Source organism: Musa acuminata, chromosome BXJ3-9 (assembly GCF_036884655.1).
Source record: "Musa acuminata AAA Group cultivar baxijiao chromosome BXJ3-9, Cavendish_Baxijiao_AAA, whole genome shotgun sequence".
Lineage (NCBI taxonomy): Eukaryota > Viridiplantae > Streptophyta > Magnoliopsida > Zingiberales > Musaceae > Musa > Musa acuminata.
In genome coordinates, this window is record NC_088357.1 from 7,720,801 (window position 1) to 7,744,213 (window position 23,413).

Consider the following 23,413-nt stretch of genomic DNA (forward strand, 5'->3'; position numbering starts at 1 on the left):
AGTTTGCCGGGAGTCCGTCGGAGCATCGCCGGAGGTCCGTCGGATGTTCGCCGGAAGCTCGCCGGAAGAAGCGATTGACGCACCGGAGCAAGTTGTAGTAAATGCCTTAAGAAATTCGTAGTCAAGGTTTGAAATTTCGTACCGTACCGGAGTTTCGACGATCTCTCGGTACGGTACGGAACGGTATACCGCTCGGTATACCGAGCGGTATACCGAGTGATATATGTATATATATATATTATATATATATATTTTTTATTGGCCGACGTCGCATCGCCTCGGTGACGTCGCCTTTTCCTTCCCCACACGGGGCGACGTCGCCGAGGCGACGTTTATTTAATATATATATATATATATATATATATATATAGCGACGTCGCCGAAAAAGGCGACGTCGTGTCGCCTCGGCGACGTCTCCGAAAAAGGCGACGTCGTGTCGCCTCGGCGACGTCGCCGAAAAAGGCGACGTCATGTCGCCTCGGCGACGTCGCCGAGAAAGGCGCTGCGTTACCGCCCGTTACCGAATGGTACCGGGCGGTAACGGTCGAAATTTCGACCGTTACCGCCCGATATTACCCGTAACGGCCGATACGGGATATTTTTGCATGTACCGCCCGGTAGGGGGCGGTCCGCGTACCGGTCGCCTCTCGGACCGGTACGTACCGCCCGTACCGGGCGGTACGATTCGGTAAGTAAAACCTTGTTCGTAGTTAGCACGGTGATTAAGTTAGAAATGGGAGGTGATCCCATTAACTTAATCTTGGGGCAATTGGGCCCTTGACAAACCCAAATTGGGCCGAATGGATCAGCCCATTCGGACCCAGATTTCTTGGCCAGAGGTGGCACCGCCTGGGTCGGCGGTGGCACCGCCCAAGGCTCAGTCTCCGAGCTCTGGCTGGGCGGTGCAACCGCCTCTGACAGAGGTGCAACCGCTCTAGTCAAGCGGTGGCACCGCCTGAGCTCGGTCTCCGAGCTCTGGCAGGAGGTGCAACCGCCCCTGACAGGAGGTGGCACTGCCCAGAGGCTCAGTTTTCGAGCTCTGCCAGGCGGTGCAACCGCCCCAGTCAGGCGGTGTAACCGCCAGACCCCGAAATTCCGGGAATTGACAATTTTGAGCTCGGAATTCAAACTGGGTTGGGGTCTATAAATACCCCACCCTTTCAGCAATGACAGAGTAACCAAAAACCACCGAAATCCTGATCTTACTCTGTGTTTTTGAGAGCTCAAAAAGTGTTGTATGAGTTAAAAGTTCTCCTTCCTCTTTTCTTCCAAGTTTTGATCTGTCAAGAGAGGAAAGAAAAATTATGTACGGGTTGTCTCCTAAGCCCGTCAAAAGGAGTGAAACTGTAAAAGGGTGGTTGGCCTTCGACTATTGAAGGAAGGCTTCTAGTGGACGTCGGTGACCTCATCGGTGGAGGAAGCCAGAAGTGGATGTAGGTCAAGATTGATCGAACCACTCTAAATCTCGATTTGCATTTATTTTGAGCATATTATCTTTACTGCAAACCTCCTCAATAGCTTATTACCTTCTGCGCTTTTATGATCGTGTTTCAAAGTTCAGTATTTATCGTACGAACATCATATTTTGTTTGTGCTTATATTCTAATCTCGATCACAACTGCAAACTGCCTTCATAGACTTGCTTTAACTGTATCTTGCTTGATCACAAGTTAAAGTGATTTACGAATTAGATTTTCTATCGAAATCGCTGGGAAATTACTTTCAAACTTCTCATTCTCTTATAAAGCATCCTGGAACACTTCCCCCCCCCCCCCCCCCCCCCCTCTCTTAGTGCTATTGATAGTAACAATTGGAATCTCTGGGAAATTACTTTCAACTTCTCATTCTCTTATAAAGCATCCTGGAACACTGGGATTGGCTTCAAGAAAGAACAAGTCTGGGGCTGCGCAAACTGCTATAGACTGCAATAGCAAACCAGTTGTGATTTATTCGAAAAATACGTTGAACATTTTAATCAAAGAAAAAAATCTTTCTTTTTATGGTCTTGGACTCAAGTATTGTCTTATATTAGCTATTGTGCTAGAGAATCCATATCCGAAGGGAATAGACTGACTAATTCAAATGACAAAAATTATAGCTTGGTTAAAATTGAATGCTAATTGTGCTTCCTTATTGCAGGATGGAGGCATGAGATTTATCATCAGAGATCAGAGTGTCGAGCAATTGGACAGCAGTACACTCAAAACAAGTCAGCTGAGCAATGTGAAGCAGCAGCCATTAAACGTGGATTACAAACAGTAAGTTCAAGGAAAATCTCCATTTATCAATTTAAACATACTCTTCTACGATAGTAGATGTGCTGAATGGGAATGAGGCAGTTCCTCGGGCTATTGCTCATACTATTCACGACATCAAAGACATGCTGAACCATGTACAGTCGTATACTATTACTCACTGCTTTCGTGAATGCAACAGGGCGGTAAACTGGGCTGTCAAGCCTATAAAACTACTGTTCTCTTTGGATTGATTCGTTGTGTCTTCCGGTGGAGCTCTCCACCATCCTGTATCACGAGCTTCTTAGGTCATACCATAGAACGATTGAATCTTAATATATTTCTTTTATTGAAGAAAATATATTCCATGAGTGATCACTTACAATTCACTTGCAATTCACGAGCTTCTCTAGTTGACCTTTACATGCGTGATCAAAAGCCGCATTGCCCTATATATAACTACACTCCGATTGTGGCTGCAATGTGGCTTTAGATTCGGTACAAATCCAGAGCCGAAAGTAGATAGCTAATAACTATGACATCAGGTGAATTCAGATTGAAATGTTGTAAAGATCTAACGATATCTTATGGAGATTGAATTGTTGTAAAGATATAACTATACATATTGAACCCAAATCCTGTATTGCAGATGACTTGTTTCCAGCAGAGAGATGTCGACGCTGTTCCAAGCCCACCAGTTGTACCACATCACTTGCACTTCCGTTGTGTGATTGATGAAACATACATACAGGTTTGGGAACAACCAAATTACTTGAAAGAAAAGGAATTCAAACATGAAAAAATATATATATTTGGAGTGCCAATTTTCTTTGGTAGAATTAGAGAGATTTCAGAAAGAAACAGAGTGGAAGACACAGTATTTGTTCAAAGCCGCAGGTGAAGCTTAAATAGTAGATTTTGCTTTTAAGTAATTTAGAAGAAGAAATGATTTTTTTTTTCTTTCGGAAAGGATAAAGGGTGAAAACGAAATTCGAATCAGAACCTTACAATAATCAATCAAGTTCTTTATCAACTAAATTAGTAAACATTTCTTCATACATATTTAAATAAATATTTAAAAAAATCACGAAATTGAGTTCAGCCCGAAACATCGTTAGCAGGAAGTGATTTAGCTGATATAAGCCCATGTACTTGCTGAGAATAATGATGGAAGAAACAGGGTTACATGTAGTAGCTGTAAGGGAGTAAAAATTAATGATGATTCCACTGTTTGAATTATTACCATGATTTGAGTCTCTTGGTGCGCATGGTTTCTAGTGTCTTCATACGAATCATTTGGTACTCGAGTGAGTGATGATGGCAACCAACCGCAAGCAGTGATGATTCATAGCAGTAGCAACAGCATCCATTACATTTTAATTCTTACCGACAACTGTTGTTTGATAGCATTTTCGAAATCTTATCAAGAGAAAGACAGTACACACTCAGTGTCAGTAAAAGTCCAACCCGGTGCTCACACATTGAAAGAACATCACTCTCTTCGTCACTATGTCGGCAGGAGTCTCTGATTTGATAGGCAATTGCTTACGGGTTTGCACTGTCGCATTTTTCAGAATCAACCAAAAGGATACTTAATGCAGACCATGCGATTCACTTGAACTTGATTTGAGACTTCCTGTAGCACAATTATTAGCGGAAGGGACATGAGCTGGGACCAGGAGGAGTAAAAGGTGACCTATCAATGCTCGTGAGGGACCATTGTTACTAGTCCTATCAATTGATGGATGGATGATCCACATTAATATGTTCACAAGGGTTTAAGTTGATGTGATGATCCTATTATTATCATCATCTTAAATGTTAACGTGATGCGTTACACCGACAAATTACTGCTCTCCAAAAGATCCTCCACAATGCAGTGCAGTAGGAACCATAGAATTTTTGTTGAAGCCACAAATGTACCCCCTTGGAAAACAACTCTCTTTCCTTGCAATGCGTCAAGTGTGCACGTTGTACAGACCATGCATATGAACAAACAATTGTACTCCAACAAAGCAACCCAACACCGACTTGGACGTAATGGTTGATGATTGAGCAGACACAGAGAAGTGGAAGACGCCCGTCCTCAATGATTAGGGCGGCTGTATGGGGCGATGCGTGAATGACGTGGTTGCATTGACATCATGTATTTTCCGAGATATGTGTCTGTGAATAGGAGGAAAGGAATGATTGGGATTCAACAACGTCAGCACAAATGTAATGTCACGTACCCTTCAGCACATATTCACATGCTTACTATTTGTATAGTAAGATCGAAGGCATCGTCTTTATGATATTGACAATCTTCTGCGAGGTCTTGTACCTCTGCGGATAATTATGTCTTAACTCAGGCACAGGGAGATGGGGAAAAGCATTCATCTTCTTCCGGTGTTTCTGATCTGAGCCATCCTTTATCTTAGAGCACTCGATGGATGTCCTCCCACGTGCTTAACTTGAACACTGATGGATAAGTTTGACACGCAGCGAAGCTTCTGTGGCCATGCCGACGTCCAACAACACTTACGGGAGCTCTATCCTCTACTTGTGCTCTTCGAACGTCTGAAGGAAAAGGGTCAACGTCGCAGTTTGTGCCGAAGTTAGATCCAAGATGTTGTCGATATTTATGCAAGCTGTTGGTGCAGTCATAGTGGGAGTCTGCAAATCAGATTAAATGCCTTCGACAGGCTAAAACTAGTTCCCGTTCTATAGCTTTCCAGATAAAATTAAATGCTTCCAAAAGGTTGCCTCCAAGTGTTCGTTGTCGTGTCAGTAGTGAAATTAAAGATATGATGTTCTTCTCCTGAAACGTTGGTGTGAACTTTGAATCTTATGTAGGTGATGATTATATGAAGCATTATTTAAGTCTCATGGCAATATATGTATGTATGTATGTATGTATGTATGTATGTATGTATGTATGTATGTATGTATGTATGTACTGATAGCATATATATATATATATATATATATATATATATATATATATATATATATATATATATATATATATATATATATATATATATATATATATATATATATATATATATCTACCAACTTAAATATTCTGTCCTGTATGCATGCTTTACCACAACTAACAACTACACTGCACTGAACATGTTTCAGCCAAATTCTCCTATTTGCTTCTACCGTTTTAGTGACAACTCCAGGATTCAAGAGTTATATCAAATCTGGAGGTCACCAAGAAATCTTGCAAATGTAAAGGCACTACATGAAAGGGTTGTAGGAATCACAATAGAATCTGAATTACCATTTAACAATGCTAACATCCTATGCGTGGTCCACATTAGAGAAGATTCTGCAGAGTTATTAGGATCTTTATGTGCATGTGGCTTGTCAACGTAGCTATAAGTCCAACCATTCCTTCCCTTCCCAATCATTGCAAGAGGTGTTTGGCGTCGCTGATACATGAGAGTCAGTCAACCTTATATATATCATGCCGACATGGACGGCTACTAAAATACACAGATTCAACAGAGAGAAAGAGAGTGAAATGAAGGTGGTACAATCCATTCAACCGCAGCATGTGACTTGCTGGTTGTGATTTGTGAAGGAGAAGGCTAGAGAAAACTATTTATTTTTCTTGTTTCATTGAATCTTTCTTCATCCGACATAATCATTTTAGCTCTATCTATCCCCACTTCATCAACTTCTTTGGTCCTCGTTTCTCTTCTGATCCTGATTCCTAACACTCTGCCAATCCCTTTGCAGAAGTGTACTATATATCCTTTGATATTCTATGGATGAACGTGTTCTTTTTAGCAGCCAGACACCCAAGCAACACAGAGATATGGCTGAACACTTTATATCTGTAGCTTCACCACATTAATTGCTCAACTGCTTCATTCCAGGGATCAGTCAACGCCTCCCAGACCTCCCCAAGTAAGTTTAGGCTTTTTCCATGTCTTCCTTTTGTTGTCACTTCTTATCTGGTTCAGCTTATGACTTTTCATACAAACCAAGTTTCTGCATATAGAAACAAGCGTTCTATATAAAGATTACATTAATCTTCCTATGTTTCATAGTGATAATTGAGTCAAACTAATTAGGATTAATATATATTGAGTCATACATCAATTCAATCTAAAAATAGATATATATATATATAATATAATATCTGGTCAGTGGACCGCAAGCTTAACTCCTGTTACCAAACTCATGTTGACTCTGATACCATACCAGAAATCTATTACTGATAAATGAATCAAATTAATCAGGATAAACATATATTGAGCCAAGCATCAATTCAATAAAAAAAACTTAATTTGATAGATTATGAACTAGGCTCAAATATATATCTATATTTATTAATACTGGACTATTCTCCTAGTTCTTGTTTTTAATCTCTCCTCAAATATATGTTTTCAACTATCGTCCTTAATCATTGAAGGTGTACGAATAGTAAATAATGCATTATCGTCGTCTTGTGATGCCTGAAGCACTTCTCTGAAAACGATCATGCCTCAAAACTTAGGCACATCCATTAACAAGTTAGAAGAGTTGGGGATTAAACTCGTTAGCTTTTCAAAGGTTCCAGGAATAGTGTGATATGGATCTACAAGTGGATTCCAATAGAACTCTCAGAAGTTCCAATCCGTCTCGCGCTAGCTCATAGACAATGGAGTTGAGGTAAAAAGACTTAAACTGCTCGAAGATATACTAGCTTACATGGAATAATATTCTGAAACAAAACGTACCGATTTGTATGGCCTTCATTCCACTCGAAAGATTCCAGGGAGAAGTTTCCTATATATGTCCTTGGCAGGGTCCTATATATGTCCTTGGCAAGGACATGCAATTGTTTCTAGGTGACTAGGTGGGATCAGTAGCCTCACTCTCTCTCTCTCTCTCTCTCTCTCTCTCTCTCTCTCTCTCTCTCTTTGATCCTCAAATATACACATAAACACTATGTTTAAAGCAAAATTTGGTAATAGCCGCATTAAAAGGTAGATTCAAGAGCACTTGAAGGTTGCTAGAGAAGTCTGTTAATTAAGTCTCTACAATAAATTTCTTCCGTATATTTCTTCACCTGAATTTCCAATATTCATTGGATATTGATCATTGGAAAAAGATAGGAAATGCTAGTTTTTCCATTGCTAGAAAGTTTTCCAATTATTATTACCACTAGTTTTTATAAATTAGATATTTTATTGTGATGTTATTTAGTTATTTTATGAATAAGATATTTGATTGCTAGAGCAACTTTTAAGCCCTTCTTTCTGGTGTCCATAATTGACTTCTATAATAATGGTTTCCTTGAGTTAATAGTTTTTCTGTTGGAAAATATATATTTTAGCTATGCATGAATTGCAAACCAATGTGTGCGAATCGCTTCGTAGATTATGAGTAGCCATGTACATGCTATTTGCATAATCATGCGCTTTTGAGTCCTATTCTCTTAACAAAAACGTAGAGTTTACATCATCTAATAAGAACGTCCAAGATTTAATCGAATGTCCTAAACAAGCATTAATTATGTGATTAGATTGCTTCGATACTCGTCTGTCAAAAGAAAAGAAAAAGCTAGTACATAAACTGACCGACAACTTCATGTTTTCTTTGATGCAACCCATATGGTAATGACATGAATTTTTTGACCAGAGAATAACTTTGGAATGATATAAATTGTATTTCTCTAATTACTACGGCAGATAAAATACATGATGTTTCAGAAAAAAAAGCTCAAGTCCATTAGAGTCAATACGCAAGTGCCGTGATTTAATTGACTACCGTGGTACCTTAAGAGTAAATGAGGGAGTAAAGGACCAATTCAGTAGGTAGGAAGAGTACCGTTCTTCTGAGACAGTAAGCAGCACCATTTACGAGCATTAATCCGTGCAATGCCTGACATTAATCCGTACACACACGATCGCATCATTGCTCATTGAGCCCATGTGCATCCATCGTTCTCACTGAAATCACCTCATGAACTCTGGGTTAAAGCCGCGGCCGTAGCGTGTCGAAGGCCTCTGTGGGGGGGTGACCGCGACGGCATTACTCCCTTCCCCATGCAAGAGGGCAAACACCCTCAGCGTTTAGTTAGTGGGGCACTTCTTCAGCGTCTAGTCAGCGGGAACAGCGTTTAGTCGCAGAGCTACCGGAGCTCCCTTTCACGAGTCTAACACGTCGTGCAATCTCTATATAAGCAGGTCCAGGGTATCCCATTGGCGTGTCGAAGGAAGCTGAAGAAGATGAAGGTGTTGGGAATCGTTTCGGAAGCGCGAGATCTCAATCAAGTAGTTTTTTCGCATGGTTAGTTTAGTCTTTGCATTCTCGATCGGTCTCATCTTATAGTAGTTCGCTTCTCTTATCAAGTGCATTCCTGCGACGCAATCCATATCCAAGCAGATAAAAGCGTATTCTTTCGGTGAGTTAAAGGAAGCCAAACAAGTGTCCTTGGGAAGAATGGAGGTGTTGGGAATTGTTTCAGAGGCACGAGAGCTAAGTCAGGTATTATTCTAAATTCTCCGCATGCAGTGCTTTGTCTTTACATTCTCCGTGATATTTTCCGTAACTCAGAGGGTTCTTTGTTCGGATACTACATGTGGAGTCGTCCTTGTCAAAGAGAAAACTGGTTTGGATCATAAAAATATCAACTCACTGTAGTCTTCTTTTCCTTGTCCCTTTCTATTCCTGTGCCGTGGGACACCATGGCAAACGTTTCCGCCCATTGATGTGGTCATTCAATGACCTGCTGCAGTGAGATCCACACACGGAGTTCTCCAACATCGACAGACAACACCGCCTGGAATCCTTGTTAAGCTTGTAAAGTCGAACCTATATAGCGTAACGCTTCATTAATCTTAGCTAGATAATGACTTCTCCATAGTGTTGATGGTTGGGGTGAGATGCCAAGTCTTCATTCTTAGCTAGACAATGACGATTCCCGTAGTGTCGATGGCTGGGCTGAAAAAGAAGTGCCAACCCAGCCACTGGCTTTTCTTGCCGACCTGTTCAAACTTGTTGTAGAACTATTTCCAAATCTTTATTGCCGGTGAGAATTCTTTCCGATTGTTGTTTCGAGTGTAGTGGCCCAATGTTCATAACAATCCCATGATATCGACTCCCTACTTTCCGTCTTTGTTTTCGGATTAGGTGAAGACCAGCATAGCGTTTCTTACATCAAAGCTGTGAGTTTCTCACTGGTATCATAAAAGGATATTACCCTCACCAGATCTTTAGCATCCATGTCCCTAACGTGACAATTCCTCGAACGTAGAAAACAAAACAAATTTACGAAAGAATACAAACCGGGTAGAGCTGCAACGTGGGATGTGGCCAGTATGGCCAGCACACCTTGTGGCCGTGGGCGTGTGGGGGGTGTGCAAGGATACAAGGAGGAGAGACTGATGTGCGATGGAGTCGGGGAAGAGGAGAGACGTCGCATGATGGGTCATGTCCGTCCACGGCCGCAGCTTCTAGTCCCACGTCGCGTTGCGTCGCTTCTGGGCGCAGAAAGCCTCGAAGTGGAGCGTTCGGCAGAAACGATGGTCGACAATTATGAGGGTGGCATGCTCCAAAATCACGCCCCGCCGCCCCCTCCAAACACGGAGATGCTTATGCTGCTTTGTCCATGCGGATGAAGCCAATTCCCCAAAATCTTACGCCTTCTTTTTCTTTTTTTTGTCTCCTCTCCGATTACACCGTATATATTCAAGTAAAACAATTATTAGTTTTAAGGGATACAAAATTCCGCATCCCAATGTTCAAGCGAACTCTGGAACGTTGATGTTAAATACATCAGAAAGAGAAAGGCCATTGTGTTCACACCGGACAAGGCACAAGAAAGGATAACTCTTTCTTTCTACATGGAAGAAATTCTAGAAGTGGGTTTCTTACATTTCCGTTTATGTCATCAGGAAGAAGTTCTAGAATTGGGTTTCTTTCTCTTGAGGAGTACACTGTTTCTTACTTTTCCATTTATGTGATGAAGATGTGATAGTGGTTCATATATTCCTGCGTTAGGTCATCATTAGCTATCGAGTAGTGAACTTAAGCCTGTAAATGAGATATCATTTATATTTTTAACATTCTCCTTACACCTGCATGACAGATGGCTCAAATTCAATACATAAATTTTGAATTCGTAGAAAATTTCTTACTGCATGGGCTTTAAGGCTCGTGTAGATGACGGATGACTTACTTAAATTAAATGCCGATATAATTTTATGGAAGGTGTGAGCCAGAGATATTCGAAAAGAATTCTTAAATTAGTTATTATTGCTATTTTATCCAAAATCCTAACTCAAAGGTATGATTTAGAGTCATATTTTTAACAGAGTTTAATTAATTTTACCTTGAAAGTAAAAGCAAGACAACATTGGATTAAACATCAGAGGCCTGAGCTCATGGCTATATAAACATGAAGGCCTGTTGGTTTTCTTCTTCGTGAGAGTTAGGCACTAAGTTCATCTCCTTCCCTCAGGCTCGCACTGCTCCTGTGATGGATCACAGTCCACCATTCTTAGCCACCTACAAGAGCCTCTTCGGCGGACAACAAGCCATTGACACTGAAACCGAGGTGGTGGAGTGCTGCGACCTCCCGCTCATCGATCTCAGCCGTCTACACGACGTGCTCGAGGCCGCGCAATGTAAGCAAGATATCGTCACCGCCGCCTCCGAGTGGGGCTTCTTCCAGATAGTGAGCCACGGCATACCCGACGGTCTCTTGGCGAGGTTGCGAGAGGAGCAGGTTAAGATGTTTCGTCAACCGTTCAAGCGGAAGACCAGCGAGAAACTCCTCGACTTCTCCGACGACAGCTATCGGTGGGGGACACCCACGGCGACCAGCCTGAAGCACTTGTCGTGGTCGGAGGCGTTTCATGTTCCTTTATCTTCGTCAAACAAGCCTGCAAGAAGTAGCACGATCAGGTACTTCACAAGATGTTCCTTATATCACGGAGTAATAGATAATACATGACGTGTTGCAACCAAATTACATGGTTTTCTTGCTAAGCTTGGATTTCCTCATAGATCTCTCGGTTGACTGTGTATATCTCTTGTGAACCCTAAGTTTATTTCCACATCTGTTAAGTTACTTTGCATATCTCTTATGACACCCTCAGTAATGCTTCAAATGGCCATCTTGCAACGCAGGTGCGTGATAGAAGAACTTTCTTTGGCGATGGCCCAACTGGCAACTCAACTGGTCGATACGCTTGCGGAAGGATTTGGACGCGATGGCACATATATGAAGGAAAACTGCACACGTAACATGTGTTATCTACGGCTAAACCGCTATCCGCCATGCCCAATACCTGCTCAAGTGTTTGGATTGGTTCCTCACACTGACAGTGATTTCCTCACCATCCTGTGCCAAGACGAAGTGATCGGGCTGCAGTTGAAGAAGGGTGGGAGATGGTTCACTGTTAGGCCTAATCCTAACACGCTCGTCATCAACATCGGCGATCTATTCCAGGTGAGAAAATAGTTCTTGCAAGTAAGTGTTTCCAAGTGCTTTTGACACATGAAATACTCGACCGAGACGGAGACCTGGTGTTTTATGGGAATGCAGGCATGGAGCAATGGCTTATACAAGAGTGTGGAGCACAGGGTCATGTCGAACCCACACCTGGAGAGGTTCTCAGTGGCCTACTTTATGTGCCCCTCCAACGAAACTGTGATCGAGAGCAGCGCACAGCCGGCCATCTACAGGAAGTTCAGCTTTGGGGAATACCGACAACAAGTCCAACAAGACGTCAGGCGAATGGGCCACAAGGTTGGGCTCACAAGGTTTCTTGCCTGAAGCAGATGAAACATCCAGCGATTCCCTCCACAGCTCTTTTCTCCGAGTGCCAATTTTAGCTTTTTGGCCACTAATTATAGATCTAAAATTGCGACAAACCATAGTCCCGAGGAGTGCTAAATATTTAGAGTCCAAATAGTAAGTGTTGCAGTCATCTGATCCTCGAAACAGTTGACAGGAAACAGATAGATCTATAGGTTACATTTGTAAATGGAAGAAACAGAGGTAGAAACCGCTTGAGCTACCTTCAAGATGTACTACTTGGGGAGGAGGCAACATGAATAAATTGGTAGTATTCGATAAATATTTGGACGTGCACAACCTGTTTCAGATGTCGCAGGAACTATACAACAAAACAAAACTTCTCAGTCGCTGCTCATAATCACTTGCAGGAGGAGATAAAACCACATGAGATCTGCGATTGTTGCCAAACTTTGTAAGACCGTAGGCAGAATCTTCGTCCACAGAAAAGAATGCATCCTTCGACATGTTACCTCATTGACCTCGGTGTTGGATTGGCGTTGGATTCAGTAATGAATGCATCAGCCGTATCAAATATGCGAAAGAGAGAATCATCGGATCGATATGACCATGATATGAAGCATCCCTGGAAGCAGGTGCCACAGGAAATGCCTGGCTCTCTTTTCTTTACTCATTCACAAACTTGTAAGTTTTGGCTAGAATTACTTGAAGTAAAAAGAACAGCTTGTGAATTCTCGCCTGACTTCAAAACTTGAATGCTTTCATTGTAATTCCCATTCCAAGCTTTCAAACCACTCGACATCTTCGATTTAGCAGCAGACATTAAGTTCTTTACGAATCGAAGATCTCGAAGCTTTTATCTCCGAGGAAGAACAATGTGATGTTGTGAAGCCATGCAGAGGAACGAGATAAGAGGTCAAAAGATCACAAGATCTCTCTCCAATCCTACTCAGATCCGTAGTGGACGACAGAAATTTAAGTCAAGATTCCTTTTCTTATTATATTCATGACTCTTTCCTCGGATTAGGACGGAACTAAACAAACATGCAGTTTTCCATTACAAAAAAATTGTCTTGTTACATTATTGATTGATTGAAGGGAATAAAACCAGTAATAAACTTGTAATTTGTTTGTCCTGATATTAGATCTTGGTCGACATAATTTATTTGGCCCAAAATCTATCTCTATTTTGCATGCCAATATTTAATCTTGAATTCATGCCTATTAATACTTAAATACTATACCTTTCAAGTTATAAAACTATAAACACAAAAGGAAATATTATGATTAGAATTAACATATATAAAAAGATACCTTTTCATCTAATCCATAAAATTCCTTTTTCATCTTCATCTTCTTCTCAATTTTTTTTCTTTTATTTATTCGTTTGCTGTTCAACAACAACTCGGCAATGATTCCTATCAATTGCCGGCGTTTCCTGTGAGGCTATGCTGTAAATATCCAATTTTATTTTTTTAAATTAAAAATTATATTATATCAAATAATATATATGACATTCATACGTAAATACACTGATCAATCCAATGTCCCAATAAAACTAACAAGAACTTGTTATGTGTATTTTGATAGTAAATTTAGGTTTTTTTGACACTGTTAGGGACATTCTCTACTGGTTTTTGTTATTGCTACAAAACCTTCTTATGGAGTGGGCTTCTCTTTCCTCCCTGTTTACCTTCCTAAGCAGGGAGACAGAGGCCATCTTTGCCCACCAAGTTCTGCCACCATTTCCACCTCTGGCCCCCCGCCCCCCTTCCCACCCCCTTCTTCTTCCTGCTCCAGACAAAGAAGTTACTGCTCCTCCATATGGCTGCTTCACCCGTCACCGCAGTATGGAATGTTCGCACCTCGCACGCTTCATTCTACCTTCCACCGGTTGGCCTCCAAGCTGGTGAACGAGAATCCCCCACCGTTCCCCAGCCTTCAACAGCAGCTCCAGACACTACAGCTTTCTATGCTCAAGACAGCGGGGAAGAGGCTTCCACCACCCAGCTCGCTGCTGATCTAATGATTCAGTTCAGGAATGTCATCTACGCCGCCGATGACTTGGTCGACGAGCTGCCTACAAGGCGTTGCAAGAACAAATTGAGCAGATGACAAGAGCTGCACTAGAAGGTGTTGCAAGAACAAGTTGAGCAGATGACAGGAGCTGCGGCAGACCAAGAGGGCAGCGAGATCCAGCTCAACGTTTTCAGATGATTCCAGACCGGCGAGGACGACGTTGCAAACCAGGGAAGCAGTTACCCTTCAGCCCTCACTGCCTTCAGCTGATGGTTCTCAAGCAACAGTTGGTCCCTCAGCTAATGGAAGTTTGCCGAGATCTGTACCGAATAACTCTCAGAAGAACCAGGTCAATGGTTTAGACTTGGCGCTCGAAACCAATGGCGGCCACGCCGAGGGTGTTGGATCGCTTGCTTGTCCGCCGTTCATATGTAATTGCTTCCCAACAGCCGAGTCCAGCTCGAAGCAAGCAAGCAGTAGATCTTCACGGTCTCTGTTCAGCTGCCCAAGTGGCAACAATCAGGCAGCTGACGGGACAAATTGCAACGGAGATCGGGCTACAGGGAAGTGGTGGTCGTTCTTCGTGCCAATGGCCTGTTGCTCTTGACTTCCGGAAACAATCAAGGACCCCCAGGAAGGAATTGTCCATGGAGAAAGGATTGGTTCCTCTGGTTCTTTGGACAAGAAGAACCAAAGTTACTGTAAATGCCCTTTTCATTTTTGTGTGCTTTAGTTGCGCAATTGTTCTCTGTCACTCTGAACAGATATTTGTTGCATGCATCAATTTTGGGCTGTCTCATTTTAAAATAAGAGGCTCAATTTAAAGAATTAGAAATCTGTAGTTTGTTAATGTTTTGTATGATCCCCTACCCTTTCTCTATGTTCAGACAAAAATATACGCTTTCTGTTGGCAAGGAAAGAACTCTATTCGGTGCCATGACATGATCTTTGGCTCATCTGTGTGCAGATCATTGTCTCTTTGATGGTTCATACCTTACTGCCAATTCCTGTAGCTAGTTTGATGGTATTAAATTCAATAATCAATTAATACTAGATAACTTCGACATGACTTCTTTCTCTTCTCTACTTGTTTGGGCATATCAGAAGAGTTAGAACTTCTTGAACCTCCTCCACATGCCTCTCACAACATGCAATGCCATCAACATCAAATTGTCTGTCTTGAGTCCTCCACACACCTTCCACAACACGCATTTCCGACAAGATTAGGAACCGGCGGAGTAGTAGAACAAGCCAAAGTGCAATGCATTCAGGAAAGCAAACCAAGTATCTGTGGAAAAGAGAAAATGTGATATCCCACAACATGCTGACTGAGCTACCTCTATCTATGTATCTATCTACGACTCAAGAAGTCTCATTCTTGTCAGCTTCTGCATGTTCTTTTGTCTTTGTTATAAGGTAGGATCGAGAAGATGCAAAGCATGACTACAGTCAAAAATATCCGTCTTTTGAGCAGTACATAGTGCTCTGAATTCACCCCGTGGTGGTGCCGGTGAGGATCACATCACCTGGCAGTTTCATTACCGCTGTTCATCTTGCCCATGGAGAGTGTGAGGTATAGCAGAATCAGTGTTCCCATACAAGACCTGCACAAATGAGAGCACACATCGAAAATCTAAATCACCGAATCCAGTTCTTACTGCTTTACTATGTTTCCTATTAGCTCTAATTCTTGCTACCAACGCTATCTATGTGACCGATACAAACATTATCCAAAAGAAAGTACAGCTCGAGGCTATCTATCTGATCAATAATAATAATTCAAACTTTTAAGTCCAAGTTTCTACCATTAGCATCACCATCTTCACCCTCTGAGGGTGACTTGACACCTAAGGGAATTAAAGGAGGAAAAAGGAAAGGACATGGAACAACTCTTTTCTTGAAATGCAAGCCGAGAAACTTAACTAATAGAAAGTTGAATTTGCATCATAGTCGCATACTTTCTCTCCCTTTTGCACATTGATTCGAGACCCCCACGCATCAAATTGTCACCATTTGGAGGACCCATTTTTAGTCAAAGAATGCTTCCTTCGTTCTTCTTGCCGTTTTATGCAAGTAATCCAACTATTTCATATACTCGTGGAAATGTGTCACCATCGACACCTACCATTCCTATGACGACATGGTTTTAAAGCCATATTAATATTGGTATCATTACAAGAGATTGGCATTGGAGAAGACTAAGTTTATACTAGAAATCATGAAAAGTGAACGATTATTAGCGACCAAACTGTTAAAATAATAAGAAACTTATTGATCGTTATTTCTCTCGTATAATAAGCATTAAAACGGAGAATCGCATTCGTTCATAAAAATACCCTAGTTTTTCTGTAGAAACAGATGGTGTCATAAACTTACAAGGTGGCGAAGACGACAACGATTCCGCTTGGGTCGAGCCATCGCGAGGTTGGACGCCGAGCGCCGACTCGCCTCCACCTCGCTCCATCCAGTGTCGGAGCCATCGCACGGGGAATCCTGACTGCCTCACCCTCGATCGCCACGTGTACCGAAAGAGGCGACTTCTCGGCCCATCCGTGCCCACCTGATCGTACAAAGCCCAATCAGTTACGTGAGTACGATGGCGAGCGCACGCGTCCACAACCCGGACGAGTCGGGTCGTGACTCACCGGCGCCAGGATGCTCCTCTCCTTCCACAGTCTTGCTCTTCTCTTTTTCGACGCCGCTGCCATGTGATCCTTTTCTTGAAGGAATCTTCTTCGTCAACTTTAGAAACCAGATCCCGATGAGTTAAATCGTCAATAAACATTCATGATTAATCTTCTACCAAATCAACATGAAATCGTAGAGGACGAAGAACAGGAAAAAAAGGAAGAGTACTCGTGGGCTTGAACTGGAATGATCCTTGGTGTTTGCTACGAGTTGCTGAGAGATCTCATCGACGTCAACAGCAACGAAGCAGTCGAACGTCTCCTTCTCTGAAGTATCCGGTTTCGGTTCTCGGGTCGATGCAAGCTCGTAAGAACTCTTCGTAGACGAGTCGAAGCAGTGATAATAAGTTGGGAGGAGTGGGTACAACAGAATACATTGGAACAGCAGCTGATTGAAGTACCTATATGAGTACTCACCAAGTGCGCGGTTTTGGCCATCGCTTCACTATGGATATCTATTTGTTTCCTCGCTACGACATGAAGAATAGATTACTGCAAGAAACGATGGAGAGTATGATACAGGTGATGGCGAAACGGAAGGAAGCAAAAGGAGAGAAGGAGAGTATTCTGTGTCACTCTCCTCCTATATAGGAAAAAGGAGGTGTGAACACTTACGGAAGATCTGGATTGCTGCGGAAATCAGATAGGAATGACCCAGCTTCTGTCGCCTTTTTCCCAAGAATGAATAGTTCCTGTTCAATATGGACACAAGTATTCATCAATATGAACACAAGAAGTGGCAACAAGCATCAGAAATGGACAAATGGGCAAAACACGAACAGTGAGATTTGAATGACAGATGAGATATTGGTTGACTCCAACTACGAGGCAAAGATGGTCGACTCCAATTTTTGGAATAGTGGTACGGGAGAGCGGACAGGTGTTCCTCGCATGCAGTGGATGCTTTGTGCGGTCAAAGGAGCAACTACTCCGGAAACATATATAAGAAGAAGCAGAAAGAGAATGGAAGTCTATAAGAAATCTCGATTTGATTTTGAGAATGTTATCTGCATCTTACTAAGTGTCAACCCTTATCGCATTAATGTTCCAATTCCATTGGATCGCTTGTACTATCTTCCTATTATTTCATGAAAATGATGGAATGAGCTGGAGTTGACCACCCGACATCAACAACCAACTACTATCTTAGATTTTGGAAACTCATTGATCTCTGCTACATAGCCAAAGATACTGCTACACTGGGCCAACGATTATCCAGTGCATGGACAGTTGCTTCATGATGATCAATGAGTTATTGTGGTTGCATACGTTCTTGGAATCGAGCATAGATGTACAGGCACTATTCCACTTTTGCTCCCATCTGAATTGGAAATGCACTTATTATGTTCCAAAAAATCTTTTAATTAATTACTTCAGCACAATCACGAGGAGATGAGATGAAAAAGCCAGGAAAAGATTTCATTCATGGTAGACAAGTGTTGAAGATAAAGACAGTGAAATGAAATACTCTGTTTGACATGTCAAGCGTACTGCAGCAGAGTCGAATACTACTACGTAGAAGAACAATTAAGCAAATATCGTTTCTTTATTTTCATTTTTTTGTCATCTTATTTGAGGTCTGGAATACATTATATTGGATGGTGCAACTTGTCCTTAGTTTAGCACCTTCCAAGTCAACTCCTTAATTTTCTACTCAATGTTCTCCATTATTAGTGGAGCTTGCAGCATATGCGAGGAAGTGCCAATTTATGAGGCAGGTCAGCTGAGCCAAATTCATAATATCTAATGAGGATTAACTACGAAAAATGTTTGACTTTCTTGCTTCAGACGAGGATAAGATGTTGATCGATGATTCGCTTATTAAATTAGAAGTCTAGCATGATTTCAGCCTCCTAATCTGAGAAATCTCTGTTGCTTTAACCTCTTCTGAAGCTGCTATTAGTTCATTAAAGGATCCTGGAAAAGAGTACCAGAGGAGTGTGCTGTGCCATTAGTTTGTGCAGTACTTGGTAGGCTTCATTTTATTGCTAGTGTTCTTCCTACTCACTAAATTTCATATAAATTAGCTGTTTATGCTTTATACATGCTTGGCCTAAAAATATATAAAGGTGACCATGTTTTCTATTATGTTTTATTTAATCATTTTCATTCATGCCTTGTAATTGAAGAGATTTCCAAGAAACTCCCTAATTAAATTCTCCCTCAATATAGAACTAATACTCCATAAATCAAAATTATAACATAATATAGAAATAGATAGAGACCAAGCCAACTATATATTCACATGGCAAGACATATATAGAATCTCTTACTTCTAAAAAGTTTCATAACCCAACATGTCTTTGCTGGACAAGCAAAACTGCCTTTGAGTATACAAAGAAGTCAAGCAGTTTTTTTGAGAGAGAGGAAGAGAGTAGTAGCTAAGCAGCTTCTTTGAAAGAAATTTAAAGTGAAGAAAGAAGCTTCGGCATAGTTGTGCCTTGGTGCTTCTTCATGTTCTTCATTGGGTCCTTTGACCCAAATATTTAGTATAATGAGCTACTTGGCTTTTCAAAATGTACATAACTATTCACCCTCAGTATTCCATTCAAAGTACAGTTCTTGCCCTCTAAATTATTGCTGGTTGACTTGATCACATATCTAATTTTAATTCGTCTAATTCTCCAAGGCATTTGCCACTGAAGATGTCTCAACTCTGTGTCATCCAACTAGACCAAATCGAGACATTTTTCGACCAAAGTTGGTGTTTTTTCGGGCTTATACTGGATGCGAGTCGCTTGACCTACGCTGACCAAATTATTGAACTGAATTAAGCTAAACTATGCAAAACTTCACTCAAATTTACCTGAATTCCATACTTAAAGTATGCGACATAACAATCAAAGACAGCCACTGGTGCCAAATGTTCTTCACGACATGCGAATTCTTGAGGTTACTAGCAAATAAACTCACCTTGGTAAAATTTTCTTGAGTTGATCTGCCGACATCTAAATTTTTAGTATTGTCTGATAGCCATCTGGAACAACTGTCTCAGTCTTTTAGTGTTGCAGTTAGGTTGATGGAAAGAAACCATCTCATGTCACCGGCCAACAGCATGTTCTTAGCAGCCTGTGTCACCTACCTCTCTGTCTTTAGCAACACCTCTGTCTAATCCAAAGGTCTTTAGGTAAGTCCATTTGCATTAGATATAATTTGCCATATGTCATATGATCTCAAATAAATGATTAATGAAGAGAAGTGCTTCTTTTCCAGTGCAATGGTGACATGTGATTGGGTCCATACAAGCATTGTCTGATGCAGCTCGCATATGCTGCCTCTTTTAGTAAACCAAGTAGAGATTTGTAGAAATCACACTTTTTTTCTTTTCACCTAAAAGCATCTTTTTCTTTCCTTTTCTTCTTTTACTTGTTTTGACACAGTGTTTGCAATGGATGTGAGGAGTTAATGGCTGCAGCAACGCAAATTCAATAATCTTTCTTCAATTTTCAGATAAATACTTTACTAGGCATTGTGAGTGATAAAGAAAAATTTTGTCAAGCAGGACATAGAAATCATGTATTGCTCAGACAAGCTGTACCAGCATCTCTCAGTCGATAAGTAACATGATTATCTTAAGAGCCATACAGATAACAATGAACATGAAAAGCCAAATCATATCTTCACCAAAGCTTTTGCATCCCTCATACTTTGTAGGTCATCAGTGGGTCACATCCAAATTATAATCTTATCATTTCAAAGCAGGTAACTACTGAAGGACTCTTGTTAGACAGCTTATCTGGCATTGCTTGGGTTGGGAGATAAACCAGCATTCTATTTCCAATCCTCATCTTCACCTACTGAGAAAACTATGCAAGTAGTAGTTGAAGTCCTCTGGTTTTCTAGCTTGGCATTGAGCTAAAGGCCATGTTGTTTCAGATTGGAGAAACTTCTGGTGCATGTGATCCATTATGGTAAAGGTGGTGACACAACTACTTAGACATCCAAATGTTGCTGTCCAAGCTGCATGAAGAGAAGGCAAAAGTAGCTCTTTTTCTTTTCACCATCTGAGCAGAGCTCCCAAGCTTCTCATAGCAACTTAATTGTCGGTCCTTTTAGCTCTTATCTCGGTAAAATGGTATGCTTTGTCCAAGTTGGATTTTTACTTCTAAAGAATGTGTAAATAGATGTACAGAGTTAACTCTTCACGGTCAATTGACTCTCTCAACTTTAGGATGTAGAACTGAAAGTAGCAGACGCGTCAATTACTATTAGCTTTAAGCCAACATATTTCCCCAACATGGTCAACTAAATCCTGCCACAAATGGTATGGAACCTTGCTCACTATACTTGCTATACGTCACTTGATATATCTAACTGGAAGATTCCCAATCATAAGAACGAAAGATGTAGAGTAATGAAGTAAGAAACAAAGAAGTGAACATGCAGAGGCTAGCTGTAGCACTCATGAGGCTCACTCTATATAAGTGCTCCAAGTCCCTCATAGCTTCAGCATCACAGAGCCAACCGATCTTTGCTTTCTGAGATGGCCTCTAAGACTCTCTCGATGCTCTTGGCCTCTTTGGCCATCTCCCTTCTGCTCACAGGGTCAGCAGAGGCACAGGGCTTGAGTCTTGGTTACTACAGCAAGGCGTGTCCTAATGCCGAATCTATCGTGTTCGAGGAGATGGCCAAAGTCATCAAAGTCGCACCAAGCCTTGCTGGTCCTCTCTTGAGGATGCACTTCCACGATTGTTTCGTAAGGGTAATGTCAACTTTGAGCTATCATCGAAACGTCGAAAATGTCTTTTGCCTAAACTTTTCAGCATGCAGGGATGTGATGGGTCAGTCTTGTTGAACTCCACGAAGGGAAATGTAGCTGAGAAGGACGCACGTCCCAACCTCTCACTCAGAGGCTATGGTGTCATTGACAGAGTGAAGGCTAAACTGGAGAAAGCTTGCCCCGGGATCGTCTCCTGCGCTGATATCCTAGCTTTGGTCGCCAGGGATGCGGTGGTTTTGGTACGATAACCTTCATCCTTTTTCTATAACCGATATTCGGTAAACGTCAAGGGATTTGTTTAGCATATGGCCATCTTTCCTCAGAGCAAAGGACCCTATTGGCCTGTGCCGACTGGTCGAAGGGATGGCTTTGTGTCCATAGCCAACGAGACCAAACAGCTGCCACCACCCACCGCCAACATCACTACGTTGATCTCAATGTTTGCATCCAAAGGATTGAGCGTGAAGGACCTTGTTGTTCTATCAGGTGCATTCTCTCTCTTCAACTTAAGAGATCGGACTTCAGGTGGTTTGCTACAGAGATCTGAAGTTTTCATGTTTGCCAACTAGGTGGGCACACGATCGGGATCTCGCATTGCGCAGCCTTCAACGACAGGCTCTACAACTTCACCGGCAAGGCCACGCCCACCGACATCGATCCCACACTCGACAAGTACTACCTGGCGAAGTTGAGGACGATCTGCAAACCCAACGACGCCGTCACTTTCGTGGAGATGGATCCAGGGAGCTTCAGGACATTCGACACAGGCTACTACAAGCTGGTAGCCAAGAGCAGAGGTGTCTTCCACTCTGACGAGGCTCTCCTGCAGCATCCCCTGACAAAGGCATACGTCCTGAGCCATGCCGGTGCTTCCGAGTCGGAATTCTTCAAGGACTTCGGGGACTCCATGATCAACATGGGGAATGTTGGTGTCCTCACTGGCTCAGCAGGTGAGGTCAGGAAGAAATGTTCGGTTGTCAACTAGAGGGTACGAACTTTCTCGATCAGCAATCGAAGAGACTTAGGAAGCAACTTTTACGCTGTGTGTTTGACTTCCAAAGTGATTCGTGGTTTGGTAGCTTGTCATTTGTGAAGTCTGCTGTGATTCTTTGTAACTCTCTGTATCCTACTAATACTTTTCGGAATGACCGGTAGAACTCTACCAGCGAAGTTCATATCTTTCAATAAATAAGTTGATATTTCCAGAGTCCTTTTTTCTTGTGTTCTCGTTTTATAATTACCTGGGGATTCTCCATGAATATTCGTCTCAAAAGTCTGAATGTCCCAAAGAATTCTATATAATTTCCTGGGTAAATACGTTTTTTGTAAGATTCTGAGCTTGTCCTGTTCAAACAAGTCCAGTCAAAGTGTGGAGTTCTCCTCGACACCTAAGTCAAGATTCTTTTGGTTGGATCCGGTGACCAAAATTGACGGCTCCGCTCAGCAATCTCTTGCCTATTTGCGTTTTTACGATGCCTAAATAATGAGGTTTAATTAAGAAATTGGTTCTTCAGTATGATTTGACGCATGCGGTTGTTGTTATGCAATGGTGTCAGAAGCACAAATATAATGCAATAATAATTTCGTGACACTTCGAATACTAAATGGTTTGATTGAGATGCTTACTCATTTGTACGTTAGGTTAAATTGTGTAAATATGGCTACAAAGTCAAAGTCAACGATGTTCATATTTACTCCTCTAGATTTAAGTTTAGCATCTAAATTACTACAAAATTTATAATTACATAAATATTATGTATTATAAATTTAAAAGAGGGACCTGCATGCTATGTAAAATTTTAAGAGGCCAAACAAGCTATTTCATATTTTTACAAGAATAAATATGTAAAAGGTGCTATCGATTAGTACATTTCGTTTAGTCAATAACACATGGGAGGCTCGTCCATGGATAAATTTTTTTTTTATCCCGATATGTATGTATATATGTACAGTGGGATTGAGAAATTTCTAATACAACACGATCCATCCAATTAATCAGGTCTTT

At 41.5% G+C, this 23,413-nt stretch overlaps 3 protein-coding genes across 8 annotated transcripts; 2 read left to right on the forward strand and 1 right to left on the reverse strand.

Moving 5' to 3' along the window:
- The first annotated feature begins 5,934 nt into the window (after positions 1-5,934).
- On the forward strand, positions 5,935-12,525 carry LOC135583098 (gibberellin 2-beta-dioxygenase 8-like). 4 transcript variants are annotated; one of them, XM_065167647.1, is made up of 6 exons: positions 6,084-6,137; positions 8,405-8,507; positions 8,604-8,705; positions 10,681-11,126; positions 11,352-11,673; positions 11,770-12,525. In XM_065167647.1, exons 2-6 carry the CDS (start codon positions 8,505-8,507, stop codon positions 11,998-12,000), a joined length of 1,104 nt encoding a protein of 367 aa, XP_065023719.1. In that variant the 5' UTR covers positions 6,084-6,137; positions 8,405-8,504; the 3' UTR covers positions 12,001-12,525. The 4 variants fall into 4 exon arrangements, with proteins under 4 accessions (XP_065023722.1, XP_065023719.1, XP_065023720.1 ...); XM_065167648.1 differs by having other exon boundaries at positions 6,106-6,137; positions 8,402-8,507; XM_065167646.1 differs by having other exon boundaries at positions 6,115-6,137; positions 8,405-8,491; positions 8,571-8,705.
- Positions 12,526-15,240: 2,715 nt separating this feature from the next.
- Positions 15,241-17,591, reverse strand: LOC103997679 (uncharacterized). Of its 3 annotated transcripts, XM_018831363.2 has the most exons (7): positions 17,469-17,591; positions 17,304-17,380; positions 17,106-17,180; positions 16,858-17,004; positions 16,647-16,743; positions 16,378-16,561; positions 15,241-15,605 (listed from the first exon to the last, which is right to left on the reverse strand). In XM_018831363.2, exons 3-7 carry the CDS (start codon positions 17,124-17,126, stop codon positions 15,524-15,526), a joined length of 531 nt encoding a protein of 176 aa, XP_018686908.2. In that variant the 5' UTR covers positions 17,127-17,180; positions 17,304-17,380; positions 17,469-17,591; the 3' UTR covers positions 15,241-15,523. The 3 variants fall into 3 exon arrangements, with proteins under 3 accessions (XP_018686908.2, XP_065023098.1, XP_065023099.1); XM_065167026.1 differs by lacking the exon at positions 16,858-17,004 and having other exon boundaries at positions 15,384-15,605; XM_065167027.1 differs by lacking the exons at positions 16,858-17,004; positions 17,304-17,380; positions 17,469-17,591 and having other exon boundaries at positions 15,384-15,605; positions 17,106-17,235.
- Positions 17,592-21,034: 3,443 nt separating this feature from the next.
- Positions 21,035-22,615, forward strand: LOC135648975 (peroxidase 1-like). Its single transcript, XM_065167025.1, has 4 exons — positions 21,035-21,390; positions 21,459-21,647; positions 21,732-21,894; positions 21,978-22,615. Exons 1-4 carry the CDS (start codon positions 21,172-21,174, stop codon positions 22,391-22,393), a joined length of 987 nt encoding a protein of 328 aa, XP_065023097.1. The 5' UTR covers positions 21,035-21,171; the 3' UTR covers positions 22,394-22,615.
- Positions 22,616-23,413: the final 798 nt, after the last annotated feature.